The sequence below is a fragment of the Antechinus flavipes genome, chromosome 1, assembly GCF_016432865.1.
Source record: "Antechinus flavipes isolate AdamAnt ecotype Samford, QLD, Australia chromosome 1, AdamAnt_v2, whole genome shotgun sequence".
NCBI classification, from domain to species: Eukaryota; Metazoa; Chordata; class Mammalia; order Dasyuromorphia; family Dasyuridae; genus Antechinus; species Antechinus flavipes.
The window spans coordinates 639,621,692-639,643,789 of record NC_067398.1 but is presented as its reverse complement, the minus strand read 5'-3'; the positions used below and the strand labels follow the sequence as shown (position 1 = coordinate 639,643,789).

Genomic DNA, 22,098 nt, shown 5'->3' with positions numbered 1-22,098 from the left:
TTGACATTTTTTTCCACCTCATTTTACAGAGGAAACTGAAGCAAATGGGATTAAGTGACTTACTCAGGGTCACTTATCTGAGACCAGATTTGAACTCAGGAAGACAAGTCTTTTGATTCTAGACTTAGCACTCTGTTCATTGTACCACTTAGTTACTTAGAGTCTACTCATAATAAAGTTTAAAATAACTTTAAGTATGTTGAGCAAAAAATATTCTCCAGACTTAGCAAATTCAATTCAAATCTTTTGATACTCAGTATGTCATAATTTTAAATTTTTCTTAAGCTTTAATTTTAGTTAGATTTTCCTAATTTGATACCCTTACATCTGTACTAATTTTCTTGGCCATCATACAACTAGGTTTGGAGTGTGTGTGTGTGTGTGTGTGTGTGTGTTTCTAACTATGGGTGTTTGTTTTTTGTTTGTTTTTTTTTTGGGGGGGGGGTTGCTACTGTTACTGGTTTTTTTGTTTTGCTTGTAGTCTGAGGTAGTGGGGTATGTCAAACTCAGAAGTCTACTTAATGACCAAACTAGATTAAAATTGGGAATGTTTGACAAAATCATTAAAAATAAAATATAACAGTGTTAATTCATGGTTTTCTAGGTTACTATGCCATCCAGTAGGGATCTTTTTCTGTTTTGAGTTTGACAGCCCAATTTTAGGAATTTCATTTTCTTAGTCACTCTGGCCTTGGACTAGAGAATTCAAAATCATATAATGATTTTGAGCAGAAAAGGATCTCGGAGGGCATCTATTCTAACCCTGCCTCAGTTTTCAAATAAAAGACTTGAAGCTTAGCAAGGTTAGCTGACTTAATTCAAGGAAACAAATTTAATTTGTGGCAAAGTAAAGACTAGACCTAGACCCTAGGACTAAGTCATCTGTTATTTGTTTTTGTTACCACTATGGAAAATTCACTTTCAGAGTACATTGAATGTTTGTTCATCTGTTTCCTCCCCTTTAGTGCCGAAGGAAGCCACACGTCTGGTCAGAGTAATGGCAGAGATCACCAAGCACTTGCGAAAGCAGTACAGGTTCATCAGGACACGCTGCGTACCATGTACTTTGCTTAACATGTTTTAGTGTTTAGCGATTTAGTACAGAGTTGGATTCACATGAGACCAGCTACACTCAGACCAACTGTTGCCCAGCCCTCCCATGACAGCCAGCAAGGAGCAGGATGCATCTAGGTTCTTTTCCATGTGCAAGAAAGAAAGCCGTCCCTGCATTAAGACTTGGATTTTGAGCTGCAGACCTGTAAAACTCCCCTCCCCCTGCCCTCATCTTTCACTCCCATCCCTGCCACTGTTGGGAATGTGGTTTGCCAAAATCTATAGGCTGCTTTTTCAGAAAACAGACCCAAGTTTCCTAAAATTAATTCAAGAGCTATTATCTCAGGGCTTTAAAAACAAACAAACAACAAAAAAAAAAACCACACACAAACAGACTTTATTTTACCTGTCATTCAATTTACTTGTGAACAATCTAATGCACCACAAAATTGATGGAATTCAAAAGCTGTGACTTTCCTTAAAGAGTACAAAGGAACAAAAACACAGAACACTATTCTGGTTTTAAAGCCTTGGCTATTCCGTATGCATCCACTAGTTTTATTTTCAAAGGCAAACTAGTTTGCTCCCATTGTCACTTATAACCAACTTTCTACTAAGCAAATGGCAAATTTATTTTCTGAGCTTTGTTCTCCAATGCCTCCTTTTCTCCTGCGTTATTGATGTTTTTATTAGATTAAAATACAAAACTCTTGCCAGGATATAGGACATGTTGAAAACTTTTAAGAGGTCCGAACAATTTGGCAGATAAGTGCCATTTTAATAAAATTTTGTAGGAAAAAAGAAAAAAAGAAAAAAAGTACCGACAGCTAGTCATAGGATTTGTCCTCTAGGACTGTGATACTTACTTTCCAAAGTCTCTAAAGAATACGGGTCTGTGGTGATAAATACAGTACAATCCTTTTTCACTGTTAAGTCTTTAATGTTAAAAAAAAAAAAGATTATATATGGTTAGCAGTATTAATGTGATAGGTTAGGCTCTGTTATTTTATTTGCCAAGGGGTGCTCCTCATATTTTCTGTTTAACATATCAAGAGCATTTTGGATTCTAGAAATGAAAACCACCACATCATGTGGATACTAATGTTTGAGTACAGGAATATGCAATTGACTTTAATGTGACAGAGATCAGAGAGGCATATAATTAGTTGGGTAGTTTAACCTGCAGTTCCAGAAATAACAAGTGTGCCCATAACACAGCAAGCGGTGTTTTTCCATGAACAGTTCTGATGGGCACGTGCCCTCCCTTCTCCATGGGTTTAAGCACAAAATGGAATTTATTTATTCTTTTGATTATTGGGAAGCCAAAAGATGTTGATGTTCAGGAAAGCAGTTTGGTTTTCTGGTTTTATTATGGAAGTGTCATGGAATCTATGCAGTAAAATATCTAGGAAATCATTGCCGTTTACTTGTGGAGAAAGATTAATCTCTCTGTTATGCATTAAGTCAATAGTAAGAGAGATTTGGCCATTCTCTGAAGAGAAGCATTAGAATCGATAAGTACGAGGCATTTATATTTCTGTCAGGGTTTGCACACTGGGGTCACTCGCATCTATTACATGTATAAACCATTGCACTAATAACGATATATCATGGACAATTTTGAGGGGATACAAACAAGAACACTGTTTTGTGCTGATTTGCTTTTTTTTTTTTTTCCTATGCTATATTTTAAAGCAACTGATCTATGTTAAATGTGTAGACGTAGGAGAAAAGTAATCTTTGCTTCTTCACCCATTAAGCTTTCTCATTTTGTTCTACCATTGAACCACATTTACCTCCAGCCAACGTGGCAGGCAACCAGCTTATTTGGAGCTATGGACTGGACTGTGGTGTAGGCTCCTAAGTTCTCTATATTTGTTTTTTTTTGTTTTTTTTTTTTACTGGCTATGAGTTTGGGGGATTTAACCACACTTCAAGTTATAATGAACACCTTGCCCATGTTATTTTGGCTGAAATAACAAATGGATGAGTGTTATTTACATATCTATATATGTACGTGTGTGTGTTTGTGTGTAGTGTGGGTGTGCTTATCTTCTAATGGCATTAGTCTTATCTTGCTGTTTAAGTCATTCGCTGTATCATTTTCATTTTATAAAAAAGAAAAAAAAGAAAAAAAAAAGATGTTCCAGAAGATTCTACAGGAAATGTCGCCATTCTCCTTCCCTTTTAATGGTTTATGGCACTTTACCTATTTTCAGAGGGGTAAAAATTCATTCGTGGCTCAAGTTTTAACCTGAGTTAGAGCCTAAAGAGAAAAATCCTTTCTTGTACCAAACGGGTAGGAACCAAAATCAAATTAGTTCCATCCTTTTCTGAAAGTACCTGTGGGCTCTATTGAAGTTTATTAGGTTTAGGAAGAAACCTGCTTTTCGCACTGATAGGAACCGCAAGGAAATTTTGAGGGAAATGGACAATAAAAAGGGGGATGGGGGGGGAATACGTTTCTAAGCTAGAAGTACATTTGTAATTGCTAATCAAGCACAGACTCATAGAGAGTTCTTCTAGGATGTTCCTGTCAATATTTCAAAGGGGATAATATTTTCTTAAAAGTGGGCCTAAAGGACTTTAAGAATTATTCTATCGGTCTGTGCTATATAACTGCTTTTGTAAGACTTTTTAATATTCAAAGCATTAATAGACCAAAATATCTCCAGTATGTTTGTAATCCTTTGGTTTTACAAAATTAGAATGGCTCTAACTAGTACAGTCTCAGGTAATAGTTTGTTTTGTAAAAGTTCACCAGTTAGGGGTTTTTTCGGGGGAAGGGAGGGGATATAAAATTTTTAAAATAATTTCTCCTAAAAATCATGGAGAAAAAAATTCTCTAAACTAGTAATGAATTTCATGGCTGTATATAGAATTTTTGAAGATGAAATTTAAAAGCAAAACTCTCTTCACATAGTGGCCAAAAGGTATTCCTTTCCAAACAATTATTTCTGGTAGTGTTTATACATAAAATGACCCCAAAATATTGTGAATAGGTGAACTGTGCTTTACCCAAAGTGGTGTTGCTAGTGAGCACACCCATCAATTTCCTTAAAGTGAATATCCCTTGTTCCCATCATTTGTGATTCTTTTTTCACTTAGCAGGGTGTATCCCTCCTACCCCCATCCCCAGTCTGTCTTTGCTTTTTTGCCCTACCACTCTCAAATAGGTGTACCTCACTTTAAGTAAACTGGGTATGTGAACAGTGATATAAAACCCCCAGTGTGTGTGTTTGTGTGTATGTGTGTGTGTGTGCACACACACGCACATACACACAAAAGGTAAAGTTTGATTGCTTTTAAAAAGATTTCATAATAGAATTGTTTTTAATATTCACAATAAGATTCCTTTTAAACATTTGTAATGTTTTGGTTTACAAACATTCTTATTTACACACATTAATGATGGTGATACCTCACACTTATATAGTGCTTTACAGTTTACAGAAGTGCTTTCACAACCATCTCATTGATCCTCATAAAAACCTAGTGAGATCAATATGGACAGGTATTATTGTATCCATATTACATATGAAGAAACCTGTATCTATAAAAAGCTGTGTTAAATGACTTGTCCCAGGTCACACAGCTAGTAGGTAGTAGAGCCAAACTTCAGGTCCAGATCTCCTGACTGTAGTGCTCTTTACAGGAATGTGTTCTTTCCTAATGCTGCCTACCACCTTTAGTTAATGATCTGTAAACCAAGACTTAAGTAGACTTGGGAAACATATTTAAAGGAGCCAGTTGGAAGTGAGGGGATGAGTTCTTTTGTCATGCAAAAATATCCCTTAATTTGTCTTTGGCAAATCTGGATTTTCCTTGACTATATTTTATGAAGTTAAACTAACTTGGCATTTCAGGATTATGAATTACTTTCTATCTAAAGGCATGTTTTTGCATGTAAAATTGTGATTTCATGGATGTGGTGTCTCCATTTTTCCATTAAAAATTACCTTGCCTTTTTATAGTTTTCCCAAACTCATTTTTGAGGGGAAACTCAAATCCCCTTTGGAAAGCAACTTTGCACCATTCAGACCCACTCAGACCCACAAGGACACTCAGAACATATATCATTTATATCATTGTCTCAATGTGCACTTTGGTAACATGGCTTAAAATTATGACCATCTGAGCCCAACTGTGACCAGTAATAATTACTAATGTTTACCCAAGCTTTTGAGTATTCATAACAAGAGACCTGTTGGATTTTGTTCCTAGGTTTTTGTTGTTTTTGTTGTTTTAAGAAAAGGTTTTTTAATGCAGAAATTGCTATTTATTTTCAATATAACACCCAAGTTTGATTTGACTAAAGGATCTACTCCATTTCACAGCACCTAAATTATTTATAATATAAATTTTTATCTCAGATTTTATCTTAGCATAGGTCCTTTTAACTTCTAAGAAAGGAAATCCTATGAGTATAATTTTGCTAGGATAGAGTACAAAACAAATTTGGAGTCTTTTTTATTTTTCATCAATTTGTAGTAATTCAAACTTCCCTTTTGAAATATTTGCCTGTGCTTGATCTTAGTAATGCTAAATTAGACCAGTCCCTTTTCCATTAGATTCAGTGTTGCATTGAGTTCTTTAAGCATTTGTCATGTCTAGCGTTGGAAAGAACCTGGGTCAATCTTTTTATTTGATAGATGAGAAAATGGCCTCAAAGTGGGAAATGATATGACCAAAGTTATGCTGTGAGTGAAAGGCAGAACCAGAAGAAAAACCCAGGTCTTCTGATTTTAGTTCGTTGTTTTTAAGTATTACATTAACGAGGCTCAATTAGATGTTGTCTGGTGTTAAGCATCACATAACTTGTTATTTGGTTTCTCACATTATCTTTAGAGCTGGAAGGAAACTTACAGATCATTTAGTCCAATTGCCTTCCTGTCTCTCCTCCTCGCTGCCCAGAATCCTATCAATGAAAAAAAAAAAATCAAGACTTCGAGTTGTGTGTGATTTTTTTTTCCCCCCATGGTCACAGCAATAGCAAGTAGCAGAACCAAAATTCAAGTCTTAAGTTTTATCTCAAAATCCAATTTCTTTCTTCTCTCCTATTATTTCATGCTATAATGACTAGGATCTCAACTCTTGTCATAGTTTCAGATCTCTTCAATGGTAGCAGTGGATTATTTAAATGGGCATTTTCCTGTATTTAGTATAATTCAGTTAGTGAGTATATGTGGAAAAGTTTGGTTACTGACTTAATACAGAGGGCCATTCTAGTGGCCTAGACAAGCCATAAGAAATTTTTATGTGATCTCTTCTGAACTATATCTTTCTCCCACAAGACAAGGAATGTACATCAAGTGAAAATTTTCTTCTCTTCAGGCTACTCCCTTTCAAAATACAACTTGCATTTATATTTAGGTACTTCCCAAAGCAAACTGCTCCCTAGTAATTTAACTGGCTGTTTAGGCTGGCATAACTTTTTTTTTTTTTCAATTTAAACAGTATGCGTCTGACTTTTATATTGTGGGTGTTTCTCCATGTGCCCCAAAATACACACATGCTGTCTGTTTTATAAGCAAACCTTCAACTCAAAATAATTGCACTGATTTTTTGAGAACTTCCTTTTTACTTGTGTCAGATCTTTGTCATCTGCTGTAGATGTTTGAAAAAGATTGTATATAATGTTATGAATTGCAGAAATAGAAATGCTATCACTGATGTACTTTGTTTTTGTGATACTGCCACATTTACAGTATTAATATGTTAGAACCGTGTGGGTTAAAATTCTTTTATTCTCTTCAATTTGTGTCTGATGACATTTCATGAAGGATGAATTTGTTTCTTTAGAAGGATGTCTTTCAGTCTTTGTTTCTAATACATCTCCATAAGATTTAAAAAAAATTTTTTTAAAGATATTTTCTTTCGTATTATCTGTGGCTGCAAAACTTATTTTCTTTAAGCCACTTCAAGCACTTGGTCAAACTTTATAGGAAAGCAACGTTCACAAAAAATTGGGCAGCTCTCTTTTACCTATTTTGAGTCAGTCAGAAGCAAAAGCTATGGGTTTGGCATTCTGTTCAAATTGATTTTTATTTAATCTGTAGGTGCTCGAGATCCCAGAATTACAGTATTGCTCATATATGGCATATGATTTGATAGCTACATATCTACTCTAGCTCTAAGAGATTAACTGATAAGCTTATAGTTGTGTTGGAATGTCTCAGAAATCTAAATGGTTTCTGAATTCTAAATTTTTTATTTTTGCATCTGTTGATGTAACATGGACTCCGTTATGTTCTTTATAATCCTGCATCTTTGGGTATGTTTTTGCCATTTAATTGTCATAAGTGAATGTATTGGTTTGGCCAAATCACTACAGTTGGTGGTTTCCAAATATCTCTTAGATAGAAAGCAGATGCAGATAAAGGCTACCTCTGACTTTTTAAATAAATTCATGAAAAATATAACAACACTGAAAACAGCCAAATTATTGCCTAAATAGACTGAATTGTGATCATTCAGTCCTGACTTGCAAACTCCTGTGCCATACTGTGACCCTTCAGTAAGCACTCATCTCTCTAGCTGCCTCAGAAAGCAGGAATGAATAGTGTTGAAGCCTTTTCTGTCCAAGCTGTTCTCCCAGAAATCAGAGCAGCTGCCCTCGGAAGGCTGACACGTTTGTTTGGATTCAGACTTCCATGTGGCAATATTGTGAAACAGCCAGCACTCTCTTGATTGGGGTTCATTTTCCTGTTTCAAACACAAAAGCACTTTTTTCTCTATTCTACACTTAAGAATAGGTTGACAATTATTCCCATCTTCAGTCATCCCTCACTCCTCTTCTCCACCTATATCTTTAAGTCAGATGTTTAAAAAAATTTTTAATAACTGAAAAAAAAAGATAAACAAATTGATTTTGCATGATAAAAGTTTACCTGATTCCCTACTCAAAACAAATCAAAATTGCAGCAGCAAAAATCTCCTTTGTTTTTCTGTCCTGGATCTGCTAAGAAACAGGGTTCTTTATTTAAAAGGATGGGGGTGGCAGTAGGAAATGGGGGTGAATGGTGGGAAGTCAATATAGGGAAAGGCCTTTAGGGCCTTAGTTCAGCTCTTGAAATATGAATGTACCCTTAAGGTGCTTTGAATGCTCAGAAACAAAACTATAGAAAGTCTGTGCTAATAGTATATATTCTTTTGTTTACAATAAACCTAAATAGGCTTCCTTTCGCTTAAACTCCTTTGCTGTCAGGAATATTCTCATTTATGTGTGCATAGAATTCTAGCTTAATATTTTAGTAAGACTTCTTTTTATAATCAGCTAAGCATAAGGTGGAATTTCATGATTTTCTCCTAATTTTGTGGGATTGAAAACGATCATTTAAATATTCCTGTTATTGAGCAATCTCTTCATAAAGAAATTTGATTGCATGGCTCTAACGAAGGACGAATAGAGAAAGCTTTTTTGTTTAAAAGCTCAATTCTCTGTTGACATTTTGGAAAAGAGTCCCAAGTATACTCTTAACTTAAATTACTTTCATAAAACCAATTCTTTTTTCAAGCCTTTATTGCTCATTTTGGCCACACATGCACACATTTTAATTCTGAAAAAGATGTGTCTTTAGTATGTGTTTTTTAAATATAAAAGTATATTTATCTTTTACCTGTCTTAGAACATGGTGGTAGCACTATATTATATATAGATTATGATGTAAAGAATTTAAACTTTTTTAGCATGGACCCCTGGGCTTTTCTCTTTAAGGCCTCCATGTTAACATCTGTTCTCTTGTCTCTGTGGCTTAAAAGGCCAAAGAGGTCTAGCTGATGATTTGTGGAGACAAATACTTTTCCTTGTTGAATAGGGATTGTTTTTTTTTTCCAAATTCAGATGTCAGCCTGTTGCAAAGGTCTGCCTGTGGAAAGACCATTTATCAGAAACTCTTGATATTGGCCTTTCTCATTATTTATGTGTGAAATACTAGAATATCACGTACAATATCAGCATGTACAAGACACCTACTCAATTGAACATTTTACCAAGCACTTACTATGTGCCAAGACCTTTGCATAAGGCCTTGTGCCCAGCACTGAGGATTATGATTATTTGTCCAGTATGTAAAGAATGCTAATTCATTTATTTGGCTATCAATGTAACTGCACCTTAGGAGAAAATGGGGTGAGCTTTAAGGGCTTCGGGTGGGGGGCAGAGTTAATATTTGGAATATTGTATTCAGCTAATCAGAATCATTGCTTTAATGGGGTGGAAGGTGAGCACCTCCTCCCAAGGCCTTAGATGAGTACCATTATCATTCCTCCCCTTTTCTACTTTGTGTTCTGAGATCTAACCTCAAAATAAGATTCAGCCCCTGAATTACTATGGTTTTCAAAACTGGGCCCTTGATGTCCTTTCCACAAAAATCTGGGGGGGTAGGGCTATACACAGAGTGGGAAGCTATTGATATAATGCGTCAGGGTACAAAATGTTCAACTCAAATTTCAAACTACTTGTTTCCTAGCCTTATAAAATATCATCCTACAGAGGCCCCAGGTCTGTGAATTTGGAATAATGCTAGCTGTTTCACAATTGTAATTCTCTGATGTTCTAGGTGCCTGCTTCTTTCAGTCCTTCTGACTTGCTAATTCAGTGGGTTTCTGGGACATTGCACGACCCATCTTTTAGCCAGGTATTGACCAGTAGTCATCAGTGAATTCATCTCCCGAACAACTAATGGTTGTTTTGTTCTGATACCTAGATGAGTCATAGAAGAAGCAAATGAAACAATAATTATTTTTACATGGAGGGTCAGGTACATTACATTGAGTACTGAACATTAAGTCTGGAGTTTAAATCCTGCCTCCTACACTTATTATGCACCCAAATGACTGGGCAAGTTACTTAAAACTATATATGAGCTTCTGGTAACTCTCTAGGACATATATACTTAACTTTTGGTGGAGGTAGTGGAAATCACAAATCCTATAGATACTCTTGTTTATATATGTATATGTGTGTGTATATATGTATATCTATGTGTATATATATACATAGATATATATGTAGGAATCAACACACTCTCTTGTTGTCTTTGTAAAATGCTTCTGAAGACCTCAGCTGTAAGGTGCTATTTAAGTATGTACTAAATATTATTCTTTACTGTTTGGGGTTTAACTTAGTTATTGTTTATCTTGCTAATGGTGAATGTTTTTTAAATTACTTATTTACTTTAAGTGTGGCAGTGGTAACTGAGGAGTTCAGAAACAGCTCCATTTTTTCACTTCTGAAATTGGAATTGTGTTTATTTTTTAAAATCAAGTATTAGCAAGTCCTTGGCTCTAGAGCTGATTAAAATTCAGAACTGACCAACTTAAATCCGGCTTAGTTCATTTTAAGGGAATAAAGTGTTTAGTTTGCTTATAAAAAGGACTAATGATGTTTATTCTTTTCTATCTTTTGCTCCTCCCCTCTACCTGAACCCCTTAACCCCAAAGGCCTTTTGGCTCCTAGAGAGGAAGTCATTTGTTAATTAATTTAGTGACCCTTCTTTCTAAGCAGAATGTACAAGTAAGACCAAAAGATTACAGGGCAGCTGATTGACTCTATACATAACTCTCTTTATAGCAAGAGTTAGTATATGTATATATGAGTTTTGAGTCCTGGGTCTATTAGGGAATTTTAATATAGCTAAGGAAAGTATAAAGGGATAGTGTTTTATAATTAAAGAGGAAAATGGGTTTTTATGAAAAGCTATTATTTAAGTTTACAGTTAAGAGAATACTTATGTTTCTGTGCAACAAAGTGGTTAATTACTCATGCAAAAAAAAAAAAAAGAGAATGTAGTTTTAAAATCCAGACTTTTCTTACCTCTAGTACACTTCAGGTTCTTTAACTGACATGTACTGAGGGGTTTTAACCCTTAGTTTTAACAGGTTTTCTAGTTTTATTTTATTTTTATAAAATAATCTAAAAAGAACCAAAAATTAAACTCTTTCATATGTGGCTCTAATATCCCACCCCCCCACACCACACCTTACTACCACCCAGGAAACATTTTAGACAACATTTTGAATCAAAATGTTTTCTCACCATTTAAAGGTTTACTATTTTCTAAGAATAGAGCAGCTAAAAGGCCTCATTTCAAGTGGTACTAAATATATATGGATTAGTTTCTACCTGTTCCGTGGATCTATATGAAGATGTTTTGTGCTTGCAATAGAGACCATACAGTGCTGTTTTGTAAAACTGACAGTTCTTATATAAATTGCTTTATTTATATGCATTTGCTTTCATGTATAATTTTCATTTACTACATGGATTGTAAAAGTTAAGTGTAGCATATTACAGTACATGTTAAGTAGAATTAAGACTTCATGTAGTTGAATACATTGTATGTATCCTAAACATGTTAAATGCTTGCATGATGCTTATGTGGTGACCCCACTTTAAATTAAGCCTTAATATGATGTTAAGTTTGTAAGCTTCAGAGTATGCAAAAATACTACAATGAGGGAATTAGCCTGTTCAACCAAGAAGATACACAGTAATTCAGAGAGGCTTCTCACCTGAGATGTAAAGGGAAATGTGTAGGCCTAGAGCTTTCTATCTACACTGTGACTGACCTAGCTAGCTACTAGCTATTGTTGTCCTTAGATCTGTGTAAAATGGGCCATTGTGCATTTCTATGGCAGTCAAATAGAATGTCATGTTCTGAAAATTCTTGGAATTTTTTCAGGGTTTTTCTTTTCTTCCTTTTGGTCTCATTTTGCTTTAGTCTTTAATTTTTTCATTCAGAGATTTATTTATGCCTAAAGTAATGATGTATAAACCCTTTCTGAAAACCTGCTCAAGTTCTAAGCTTTCTTCATGTAGTGCCATCTGTCATCACTTCTACATACAATTTTACACTGAATTTTTTTTTTAATAAAACATTTTCAACTTGAGGTAAACAAAGTGGAGGGGACCCAGCTTTCTTTCTAATGTGGATCTACCTCAGTTAAACAGTTGGGTGCTATTTAAGAAAAGTGTGGCAATGAGATTGGAAAAAGTGACCAAACAGTAAGGTATGACTGTGCATATACATTTTGACAGTTCTCTGGAAGCCAGACTTTCTGTTTAATAACTATCTCATGTTTGAGTTCTCTGTTCTTTGTGCCTTTTGGTTTGAGTCCCAATGCTTTTTTCAAAATCAACATAAAAAATAAACTTATTGCCAGTGAGGGAAAACAAGCCAAACTGGCTGCAACATTTAGCTATTTTTTCCCTATCCAAACATAGTAGATCTTTTATACAAAGAAAAAAAAAATCAAGAAGCAAAATTTGCATTTCTCAAATAATAAAATCCCCAACTCTTCTATGCATATGTGTAAGCAAACTTTTGGTTTTGATTAATGCAGGTTAAAAAAAAAAATCAGATCATCTGACCAGATACAAATGTCAACTTCTTACTCTGGTAGACCTTACAAGAGCCCTTATCTAAGGAGTAATATATGGCCTGATGAAGTTTTTTCTCCTCTCCCATTCTTACCCTCTGGAAGCTTTAATAAATAGTGAGGCCCAGGGAAGTTCAAGTGACTTGATCAAGATTACACAGATGAAATCTGAATGAATTAGTTTCCTAATTCTTAATCCAGTGCTTTCTGTCTGAGAGGCAGGGGGCCTAATTAAAAATGGGGTATACTGGCTCTAGGTAACTAGCGACATCTAAGAGTTGGCATGTGTGTATATGTACATATGTAAGGGAAGGTGAGAATAAAATGTAAAGGAGAATAATTTTCCACGTTTTTATATTCAGCAATCTACAACTCTACTTTTTTTCTATAAGCTATATCTTTTTTACTTAATTCTTTTGGAGAAAAACTTTTAAGTTATTCTATACAATCTATCTTCAAGCCTTTTACTAATTTGACTTTATACCAGTAACAAATCCAGAGTAGGAAACTTTCCTGTAGCAGTTAGTTTTACAATTTTTAAAAGGTCTACATCAGAGTTGTAAGAGAACCGACATTCCTTAGTGGCAGAACTTTACAAGGTTCTATAAGGCTTTTTGCTGCAGAGACTCAGTGGGTCAATTCCTCTGTTAGTGTTTTTATAAAGAAAAAAAAAAAACTCCATCAGGTCTATACTTAAGCTATATTTTATAAAGAGTAAATCATCCTTTAATATGCTGCGTGTTAATGATCAGCATTGTTGCACTTTCTCAGTAATAATGTATGCCCTACAATTGGCTCCTAGACAAGGACTTTAAAATTAACTTGTTTTGTGTGTGTGTGTGTGTGTGGTGTGTGCCTGTGTGTATGTGTGTTTTTTAACATAACAGTAGTACTTTGGGGCAGATGACAAAATTTATAGGTACCTCAAGAAATTAAGAGCCTGAATATGCTGCATTTTGTTTCTTTCACTTTTACATGTAGCAATGTGTTCTCTTTCATTACCTTGTTTAGTCTATGAATTGCTAACTGTGTTGCTTCTAGGATCCCCAGAGGATGTTGCAAGGCTTTTTAAAAGTTCATCTTGCAAGTTGTAGTATCCTTTTAAATTTATTCAAATGCAGTTGCTGGTTCAAAGATGTCACCCTGCATTGTATAGTGTAGAAAAAGATGTTTCACACAAAAGGACTTGAGCAAAAGGATACTACATTTATAAACAGACAATAATGTTCCTAATCCCTTCTGCTCATGCTGCTTTCTTGATTCTTTTCTCAATATCATCAAGAGGTTGGTAGCTAGCTGGTTTCTAAATTCAAAAATTAAATCATGACTATTTTGGTACATATACACTCTAACATACACACACACATACGTGCACACATGAATCATATAGCTCAAAGTTTGAAAAGAGCCTTTGCAAAACTCCAATTTGAGCAAGTAGCCCCAAAGGTCAATGCTGCCATTAGATTGCCTCATCAGCCTAGTTAATCTAAAGACCTAGTTTCCTATGTAGTCCTCCTTCAACTGTGTTCCATTGAATTCAACCAATGTTTTAAGTGTCTATCATGTGCAAAGCATTGTGCTAGACGCTGGGGATATAAAAACAAAACCAAACCCCCAGTTCCTGCCCTGAAGGAGCTTACACTTTACTTCCCCTGCATTTCTTAGTCCCTTGCCTCCAAACTCACCCCAAGAAAAAGTGAATCCAAAATAAGTAGAAATGGGGAATTGTCTGGTTTGAGAAAAGAGAAACTGGTGAAGAAAGCTCTAAGGCTGTGAAATTGAGCATCTATTGTCATGTTTAAGCTTTGATGGGTCCTTTCAAGCTTGTTTTTTGCTTCCTAGGTTAAATAGTTTGCACTACTTTTGCAATAAATTCTTGGAAAAACTAACAGTTATTTTGTTTTGTTTCTTACTGTGTGTGTGTATATATAAACTAATCCTAAAAAGTTAGCATAGTGTTTTTTTTCCACCTCCGTACATAATTCTTAATATGCGCAGAATGCTGTAAATCTGATAAAAAAAAATATGATGTGAATGATATTTTATAAAGTTATTTTGTATGGTGTCAATTTTGTTTTGCCTCATAGTACGTCAGCAAAAAAATAAAACTCCTCATATTTACGATTATTTGTTCGAAAGATCCTGAATTATTCAAATATTCAATTTCAATCTAAAGTTTTAAAACCATGGATTATCAATATCATTAGTCTGCTATTTCTAATTCATATTTTGTACACTTAAACTTGTTGCTATATCTTAATCTTTTATTTAAACTAAAAATTTTTTACCTTAAAATTGGCCAATATGGGGGGAGGGGACAATGAGTACAATTTTATTAAGTTTTGGTTCTAGTACAAGACAGAACAGATAAGCCTTAATAGAACAGGCTGCAATTTAGAGTCTTGTAGACGCGAAAAGGACATTTGTTAAAGTTCATACTTTGGTCCTAGCATTATGGATGCAAATAGGCATGAGAACAGGAAAGAAGGTCCTGTCAAAGAGTTTCCATTCTAAGAGGAGAATTTGGGTTTCAGTTGCAAGTTGTAGGAACAGGCCAAGCAGTTCTTAGGATGTAGCAGCAAAGAGATAGTAATGTATCTAAAGTATTCTTTTACACTGGTAAAAACCATATGCTTTATCTAATATTGAATCATTTGATAATGTCAAGGATTTTGATGGCAAGAATTTTCTTTTCTGGGCCTTCATGAAGAAGCTGTTGCCAAGTCACAAATCTACAAGGCAGATTCCCTGGCTAACGACTGGAGGGTGAGGACAGGATCAGGATACAGTGGAAGCCAGGTTCATAGTCAGGGGGCTATAACTTCCCAGGGCTTTTGAGTTGTCTCTAGGTATGATTATTCTAACTTTGATTAAAATGAGGAGACCCATTGATAAAGACATCATCCAGAGTGGTTTTAAGTCTGAATTTAACTAGATGTATGGCTTAAGTGCTTGTTATGTGCCAGGTACTGTGATGATAAGTACAATCTTAACCATTTCTGGCGTCTGAGCACGTGGAATAATGAAGTCCACAAAAAACATCACAAGGGAAATAACTCAAAATATTCCCTATTGATTATAGGTTCATATTGTTATCTTTTATAGTAATATAGTATGTAACTAATTAAGCTGATAAGTGATCATTGTGATACTTAAATTTAGTTTGCTATATAATTTCACATCAATTAGTAATTTTCATCAGTTGTGAAGATAAGACAAACACAAAAAAATAAAGTAGCCTGTGATATGTGATTCAAACAGTACTACACAATTTAAGAGGAAGAAGTAACCATTCACTGAAACTTAATAGAAGGTAAGATCCAAGATTTTTCTTAAAAAGTCGCTAAAGAAGAAGGGGTGAATAACAGTTCTCATAAGATTTGGGGATTCTGACTGAAAACTGCATCAGTGGTATCAATACTGTGAAGGTCAATGGAATGGGGGAAAAAATGGAATGTTTTTACAAACAGAATTTTGTTGGGCCTGTTATTTAACCTTTGTTTTCCTCAGTTAATGGGGATAATAAATAGCATCTACTTATTAAGGTGATTGTGCAGATGAAATGAGACGTTTGTAAAGTGCTTGGTACAGTGCCCAGCCATAGTATATATGAACTAGTTATTATTGCTATGTGCCAAATCCTATGCTAAGTGTTAAAGGTAAAAAGAAAAAGTAAGTCTGCTCTCAAGAAACTCACATTCTACATACATATGTAGAAAGTCTACTACAGAGACTTAGGGGTTCTTGGAGTGCACTAATCACTCTTCTTTGATATACCCTTTCCTCCTCCTCCTTGACTGCTCCTCAGACTTTGCTAGATCTTCCTGATCACACTCTCTAAATGTGTTCCCCTCCATTCTATCCTGGCCCTTCTCTTCTGCCTTCTACACTACCTCACTTGGTGATCACATTACCTGCCATGGATTAAATTATCTCAGTGCTGCTGATTCTTGAATCCACCTATCCTACCCTAATCTCTTGTTGATCTTCAGTCTGGAATCTCCAGCTGTCATTTAGAAATCTCAAATTGGATGTCCATTAGATAGCTTAAACGAACTCAGTATGTACAAAACAGAATTCCTTTGTCCTTCCCCCTAGGCCCTCCCTTCCCTCCACCCCCTCTCCCCCAACTTCATCCTCCATCCTGAGAATCTTCCAGTGCCAAGTCAGTGGAATTGATGAGATAATGATTCTCTAATTTACATGTGTTTAGTACTTACTATAATTCCACAAGATTCACACCTTAAAGAAAGCGTGTATGAGGAGGAGCTCTCAGGGCCAAAGAGGACAAGCCCATTAGAAGCTCTGGAGGAAGAGACAGATTCATTCCATCTTCCACCTTTGTGCTATCTGGAGGCTGAAGCTGGCAGAGGCAAAGGACTAATGGCAAGAGCTCTGGGAACCAAGGAGAGAGATAGGCCTCTAAGAAAGCTAACCGGGCCCAAGGAAGGAGACAAGACTTGAAAGAGAAAAAAAGGGATCTGGACTTTAATCCTTGGCTGCATTTGAGGTAATTATTACTTTGAGCTGAAACTAAGGCTGCGAAGATTATATTTTAGAGAAGAACGTGGGGCAGACACAATCCTGATTCCAGTGGAAAAGCCTCCGATCCTGATCTTAGTGGAAAAGCCTCTGATTCTGATTTCAGTGGAAAAGTCTCCTCAACCCAGAAATTAAAATAAACAAGGAAACTTTGTTAAAGGGCTAAAATAGTATGTCAGCTAAAATGGGACAGATGTTTAGAAAACAGCTTGCTTTTCCTCTTCAAGGAAAATGTCTAGAGAGCATTATGAAAAGCCAAGGTTTGATTACAATTTGGAGCAGATCACTGAATTTTTAGAAACTGTACAGTACACATCTCCTTGGTTTTCTATGGAAAAGAATTGGATCCAGACAAGTGGAAATTAGTAGGAGAGCAACTAGGTGACTACTACAATTCCAATCCAAACTCAATTTCCAAAAATACACTTAATACATATAATTTAATACAACTAGCTTTAAGAAATTATATAAGTGTTAGAATAAGGAAAAAGATGAAAGAGCAGGAGGGGGAGCAGCCAACTAAACCAGGTGAAAAGGATGAAGAATCAGATGAGAATGGAGTTAACTACAATTCTGAGTGTGGCATTTCCCATCCCCAACCCACCTCCCTCAATTAACCCTTTATGGGTGGAGGGAGGAGGTGGGGGAAGAAGCAGTGACACAAACAGAGCCACCTATAAAGTAGCCTATGACAAGATTACAAAAGGTATTGGTCAAGGCTAAGAGAAAAGGACAGGATATATCTGATTTTAAAATAAATGCATATCCTGTAATTGAAGAGCTTGACTCTTCAGGTCAAAAAAAGGAGAAGATACTCTCCTTTTGATTTGAAAAATTAAGGATTTGAAAAAGGGTTGCACTCTTTATGGGGCTACATCATCTTATGTTAAGATGTTACTAGATAGTTTGGCTTATGAAATCTTAACCCCAAGTGTTTGGAAATCCATAGCAAGGACATGTTTAGAACCTGGACAAAACTTGTTGTGGCTTTTGGGATATCATGAATTACGTAGGATTCAAGCCAGATGCAATAGGCAAACAGGGTTTAATGTACAGATCACTTTTGACCAACTAGCTGGTGAAGGTCAGTATGGAGAGAATTCAGAACAGATTAATTACCCCACAACAGCTTATGAACTTTTGTTATAAAAGCTTGGGGTACACTCCCAGGAAAAGATGAAGGTAAAGCCTTCACAAAAATAGAGCAAGGTCCCAATAAACCCTTTGCAGATTTTGTGGGACATCTGCAGACAGCTATCACAAGAACCATTGGAGAAAATGCAGCTACAGAAATAATGACCAGACATCTGGCTAAGGAAAATGCTAATGAGATTTGCAAAGGAATTACATGGGGACTACACAAAGATGCTCCTTTAGAGGAGATCATAAGACGCTGTGCCACAGCCCTGTTTGTAGTGGCTAGAAACTGGAAAATGAATGGATGCCCATCAATTGGAGAATGGCTGGGTAAATTGTGGTATATGAATGTTATGGAATATTATTGTTGTGTAAGAAATGACCAACAGGATGAATACAGAGAGGCTTGGAGAGACCTACATGGACTGATGCTAAGTGAGATGAGCAGAACCAGGAGATCATTATACACTTCGACAACGATATTGTATGAGGATGTATTCTGATGGAAGTGGATTTCTATGAGAAAGAGACCTACTTGAGTTTCAATGGATAAATGATGGACAGAAACAGCTACACCCAAAGAAGGAACACTAGGAAACGAATGTGAACTATTTGCATTTTTGATTTTCTTCCCGAGTTATTTTTACCTTCTGAATCCAATTCTCCCTGTGCAACAGGAGAACTGTTTGGTTCTGCAAATATGTATTATATCTAGGATATACTGCAACATATTTAACATATATAGGACTGCTTGCCATCTTGGGGGGGGGGGGTGGAGGGGAGGAGGGGAAAAAAAAAAAAAACATGGGCGAGTGCAAGGGATAATGTTGTAAAAAATTACCCTGGCATGGATTCTGTCAATACAAAGTTATTATTAAATAAAATAAAATTAAAAAACAAAAAAACAAAAACAAAAACAAAAAGACGCTGTGCCACAGTGGGCACAAGTGCATATTATACCCAAACTATGATGAACATGGGAAGACAGGGTCCCTCTTGGCAAGGGACTTCTAGAGAGAGTCGTCGATGTTTTCAGTGTGGAAAAATAGGACATCTGAGAGCCCATTGTAGATGGGCTGATATAATGAGATATAATGAGAATACAGGCTGAGAGAAGACCTAAAACCTAATGTACAAAATGCCACAAGGGCTTCCACCAGACCTCAGGATGTAGATTGAACCAGGGAAATGAGAGACAGGGCACAGCCCCAAGATATCATACAAAAGACAGGTGGGGCATTATGACAGCTGAGTTTACACCCAGAGAGTCTTTAGAAGGTCAGGACTCTGATGTGATCTCTCGGCCAAAAAGCAATCACATAGCAGAAAGGGATTACAAGAATACAGCCTTTTTTATCCCAACAGAAGGGCAATATTCAGTGAGAGCCGCTCCAATATAATTGCCAGGTGATGAGGTTTAGAAAGTGGTAAATAGAAGGGACTAGATAGGTTAACTGCTTGGGAGAAAGGGTTTGCTTGTATTCCTACAAATGGAAAAGGAAACAGATGGATGGCAATGAGAACCTGGAGAGAGAGAGAAAAGGAGAAAAACCTCAAAACAAAGGAGAAGATCTAAGAAACATCTGACACTGAAAGAGCATGGCTGATAATGAGACTGTTGCTGGACTTGAAAACCAGCAAGAACCATTGGATTCCCTAACACAAGATGAGACTATTTCAGTTCTTGAAAACCAGCAGGAATCATTGGATTCCTTGAGATGAAAAATTGTTGATGAAACTATTGCAGTACTTCAAAGCTTGCAGGAATTATTGGATTCCTGGCACACGAACTAATGGACAATAGATTCCTTTTAGACTATTTCTAGGATTTATGGACATGTATAATTCCTCATGTTGATTCATGTTATTTGTTACATCACTACTAGCCTCTGTTATATTGCTATGTGCTTGTGTAATTTATGTAATTATGTGTAATACCTCCCATATTGATAGATTTGTGTATATTTGTTTTAAGAGTGAGCCCCTTCATGGATTTCTTCGACAAAGAGAAGATCTAATTCAGTTTCAATTGATCAATGCTGGACAGAAGCAGCTAAACCCAAAGAAAGAACACTGGGAAATGAATGTAAACTGTTTGCATTTTTGTTCAGTCGAAGAGATTCACAAGCCAGAGACAGCTGTTGGGCAGAATGAAGGAAGACAGAGAAGTGGTGGCAGGCTGTCCTGTGGAGAACACTGAAACCAAGATTCAGAAGGCCTCTAGAAAACTAGCCGAGCCCCAAGTGAAGGAGATAAGAATTTGGAAGAGACAATAAAGGAGTTGGACTTTTAACTCCTGGCTGCATTTGGGTGGTTACACTGAATTGAAAGAAAGGCTGCCTCCAGAGACCCCAAGAAACCTGCTCTCAGAGAACATCACATTTTAGAGAAGAATATTACATTTTCCCTTTTATTATAGAAAATAACACTATTCTCTTAGTCCCTCAGACTCCCAACCAAGGACTATTTCTCTTCTTCCAAATCCAATCTAGTGCCAAAGCCTGTCCATTTCACTTTCGTAACATCTCTCCAATATGTCCCCTCCTTCTTTGACACTTGTCACCACTCTGAAATTGATTCTAATCACTTCACACATTGATTACTGCCATTACCTGCTGGTGAATCTGCCTACCTATGTCTCCCTGTTCCAATCCACTTTCTTTTCAGACACTAATGTGGTTTTCCCAAACACGTCCAAGCCCCCATTTAGTACACCCCAGTGATTTCCTATTACTTCTAAAACCAAACACAAAATGTTCTGTTTGGCATCCAAAGCCCTAGCTCCCTCCTACCTTTCAGTCATTTTATATGTTACTCTGGCATTAACTCTTCAATCCAGTGACACTGGCTTCTTGGTGTTCTATGAACAAGATATTCCATCTTAGGCATGTTCACCCTCCTCTGCTCCAACTGTTGACCTCCCTTGGCTTCCTTTAAGTCACAATTAAAACCCCTTCTTTTACAGGAAGATTTTCCCAACCCTTCTTAATGCCAATGTCTTCTCTCAATTACTTGTTTTGTATATAACTTGCAATACACACACACACACACACACACACATATATGACATCATAGAAACATGACAGAGTAAAGAGTCCAGTAGCACATAGCAATACCTATGAGTTTAGAGAGCGTAAAGGCAAAAATGAACATGGGATAGCCCAGGATTTTTATGTCATTACTATCAATATTTACAATATAGTTGACATAGTCTTTTTGTGCTCTGAATTCAGAAGATCATATTTGGAATGATTTTCCAGTTTCAAGCGGGGCTCTGCTAAAATGAAATATGTCAGGAGGGCAACAAGAAAGGCTGAAGAAATAGCCCTTCTTGCTTGGACCAATCCCTCTTTTTTGTCCCCTTTGCCCCATTTTTTCCCAGCAAATTGTCCCCAGAATCATCTTTTTCCTTATCTTCACTTTCTTGATTAGTTCTTTTTAAGACAACTACAAACACATTGATGTTTCCCCCATTTTTTAAAATATCAGCAGCCATCTAATGCATTGCATAGCTGAGAGGATTCCCCATTATAACCTACCTGGCAAATGGACATCCATTCTTGACTTGAAGCCTTGTCATGAGAGAAAATAAAATCTATATAACCTCGTTAAGTGAACCAATGCTCAAAATGTTAACAACTTTTTCCTGATATTAAGCTTGTTTATCTCTTTGCAACTTCCTTGTGCTGCTCCAGGTTCTTTCATTTGAAGTCAAACAGAACAATGACAAATCTAATCTCTCTTGCATGTAAAAAGGTGTTTAAATACTTGAAGATAGTTCTCATTCTGAATATCTCATTCTGCATACATGAGTCCATCACCTCTCTTTGTCAGGAAAAGGTTTGCATGGTTCATCTGGTTCATCATGAGTTTGGGATTTTTGCCTTTTCTCAATTCTACATTTAGGGTTCTCTAAAAGTGAGCTTTCTTTTAAAAAAAAAAAAAAATCAAATAGCAAGTTAAAACAGTAGTCCAGGGCTCATC

At 36.1% G+C, this 22,098-nt stretch overlaps 1 protein-coding gene across 1 annotated transcript in view; it reads left to right on the top strand.

Annotated features, from left to right (window-relative positions):
* AGO2 (argonaute RISC catalytic component 2) overlaps positions 1-14,562 on the top strand; it is a 157,913-nt gene extending 143,351 nt beyond the window's left edge. Inside the window, exon 19 of the mRNA XM_051971155.1 lies at positions 966-14,562. Within this exon, the coding sequence (XP_051827115.1) occupies positions 966-1,074 (109 nt within the window). The 3' untranslated portion in view covers positions 1,075-14,562. The remainder of the gene's footprint in view (positions 1-965) is intronic.
* The last annotated feature ends 7,536 nt before the right edge of the window (positions 14,563-22,098 follow it).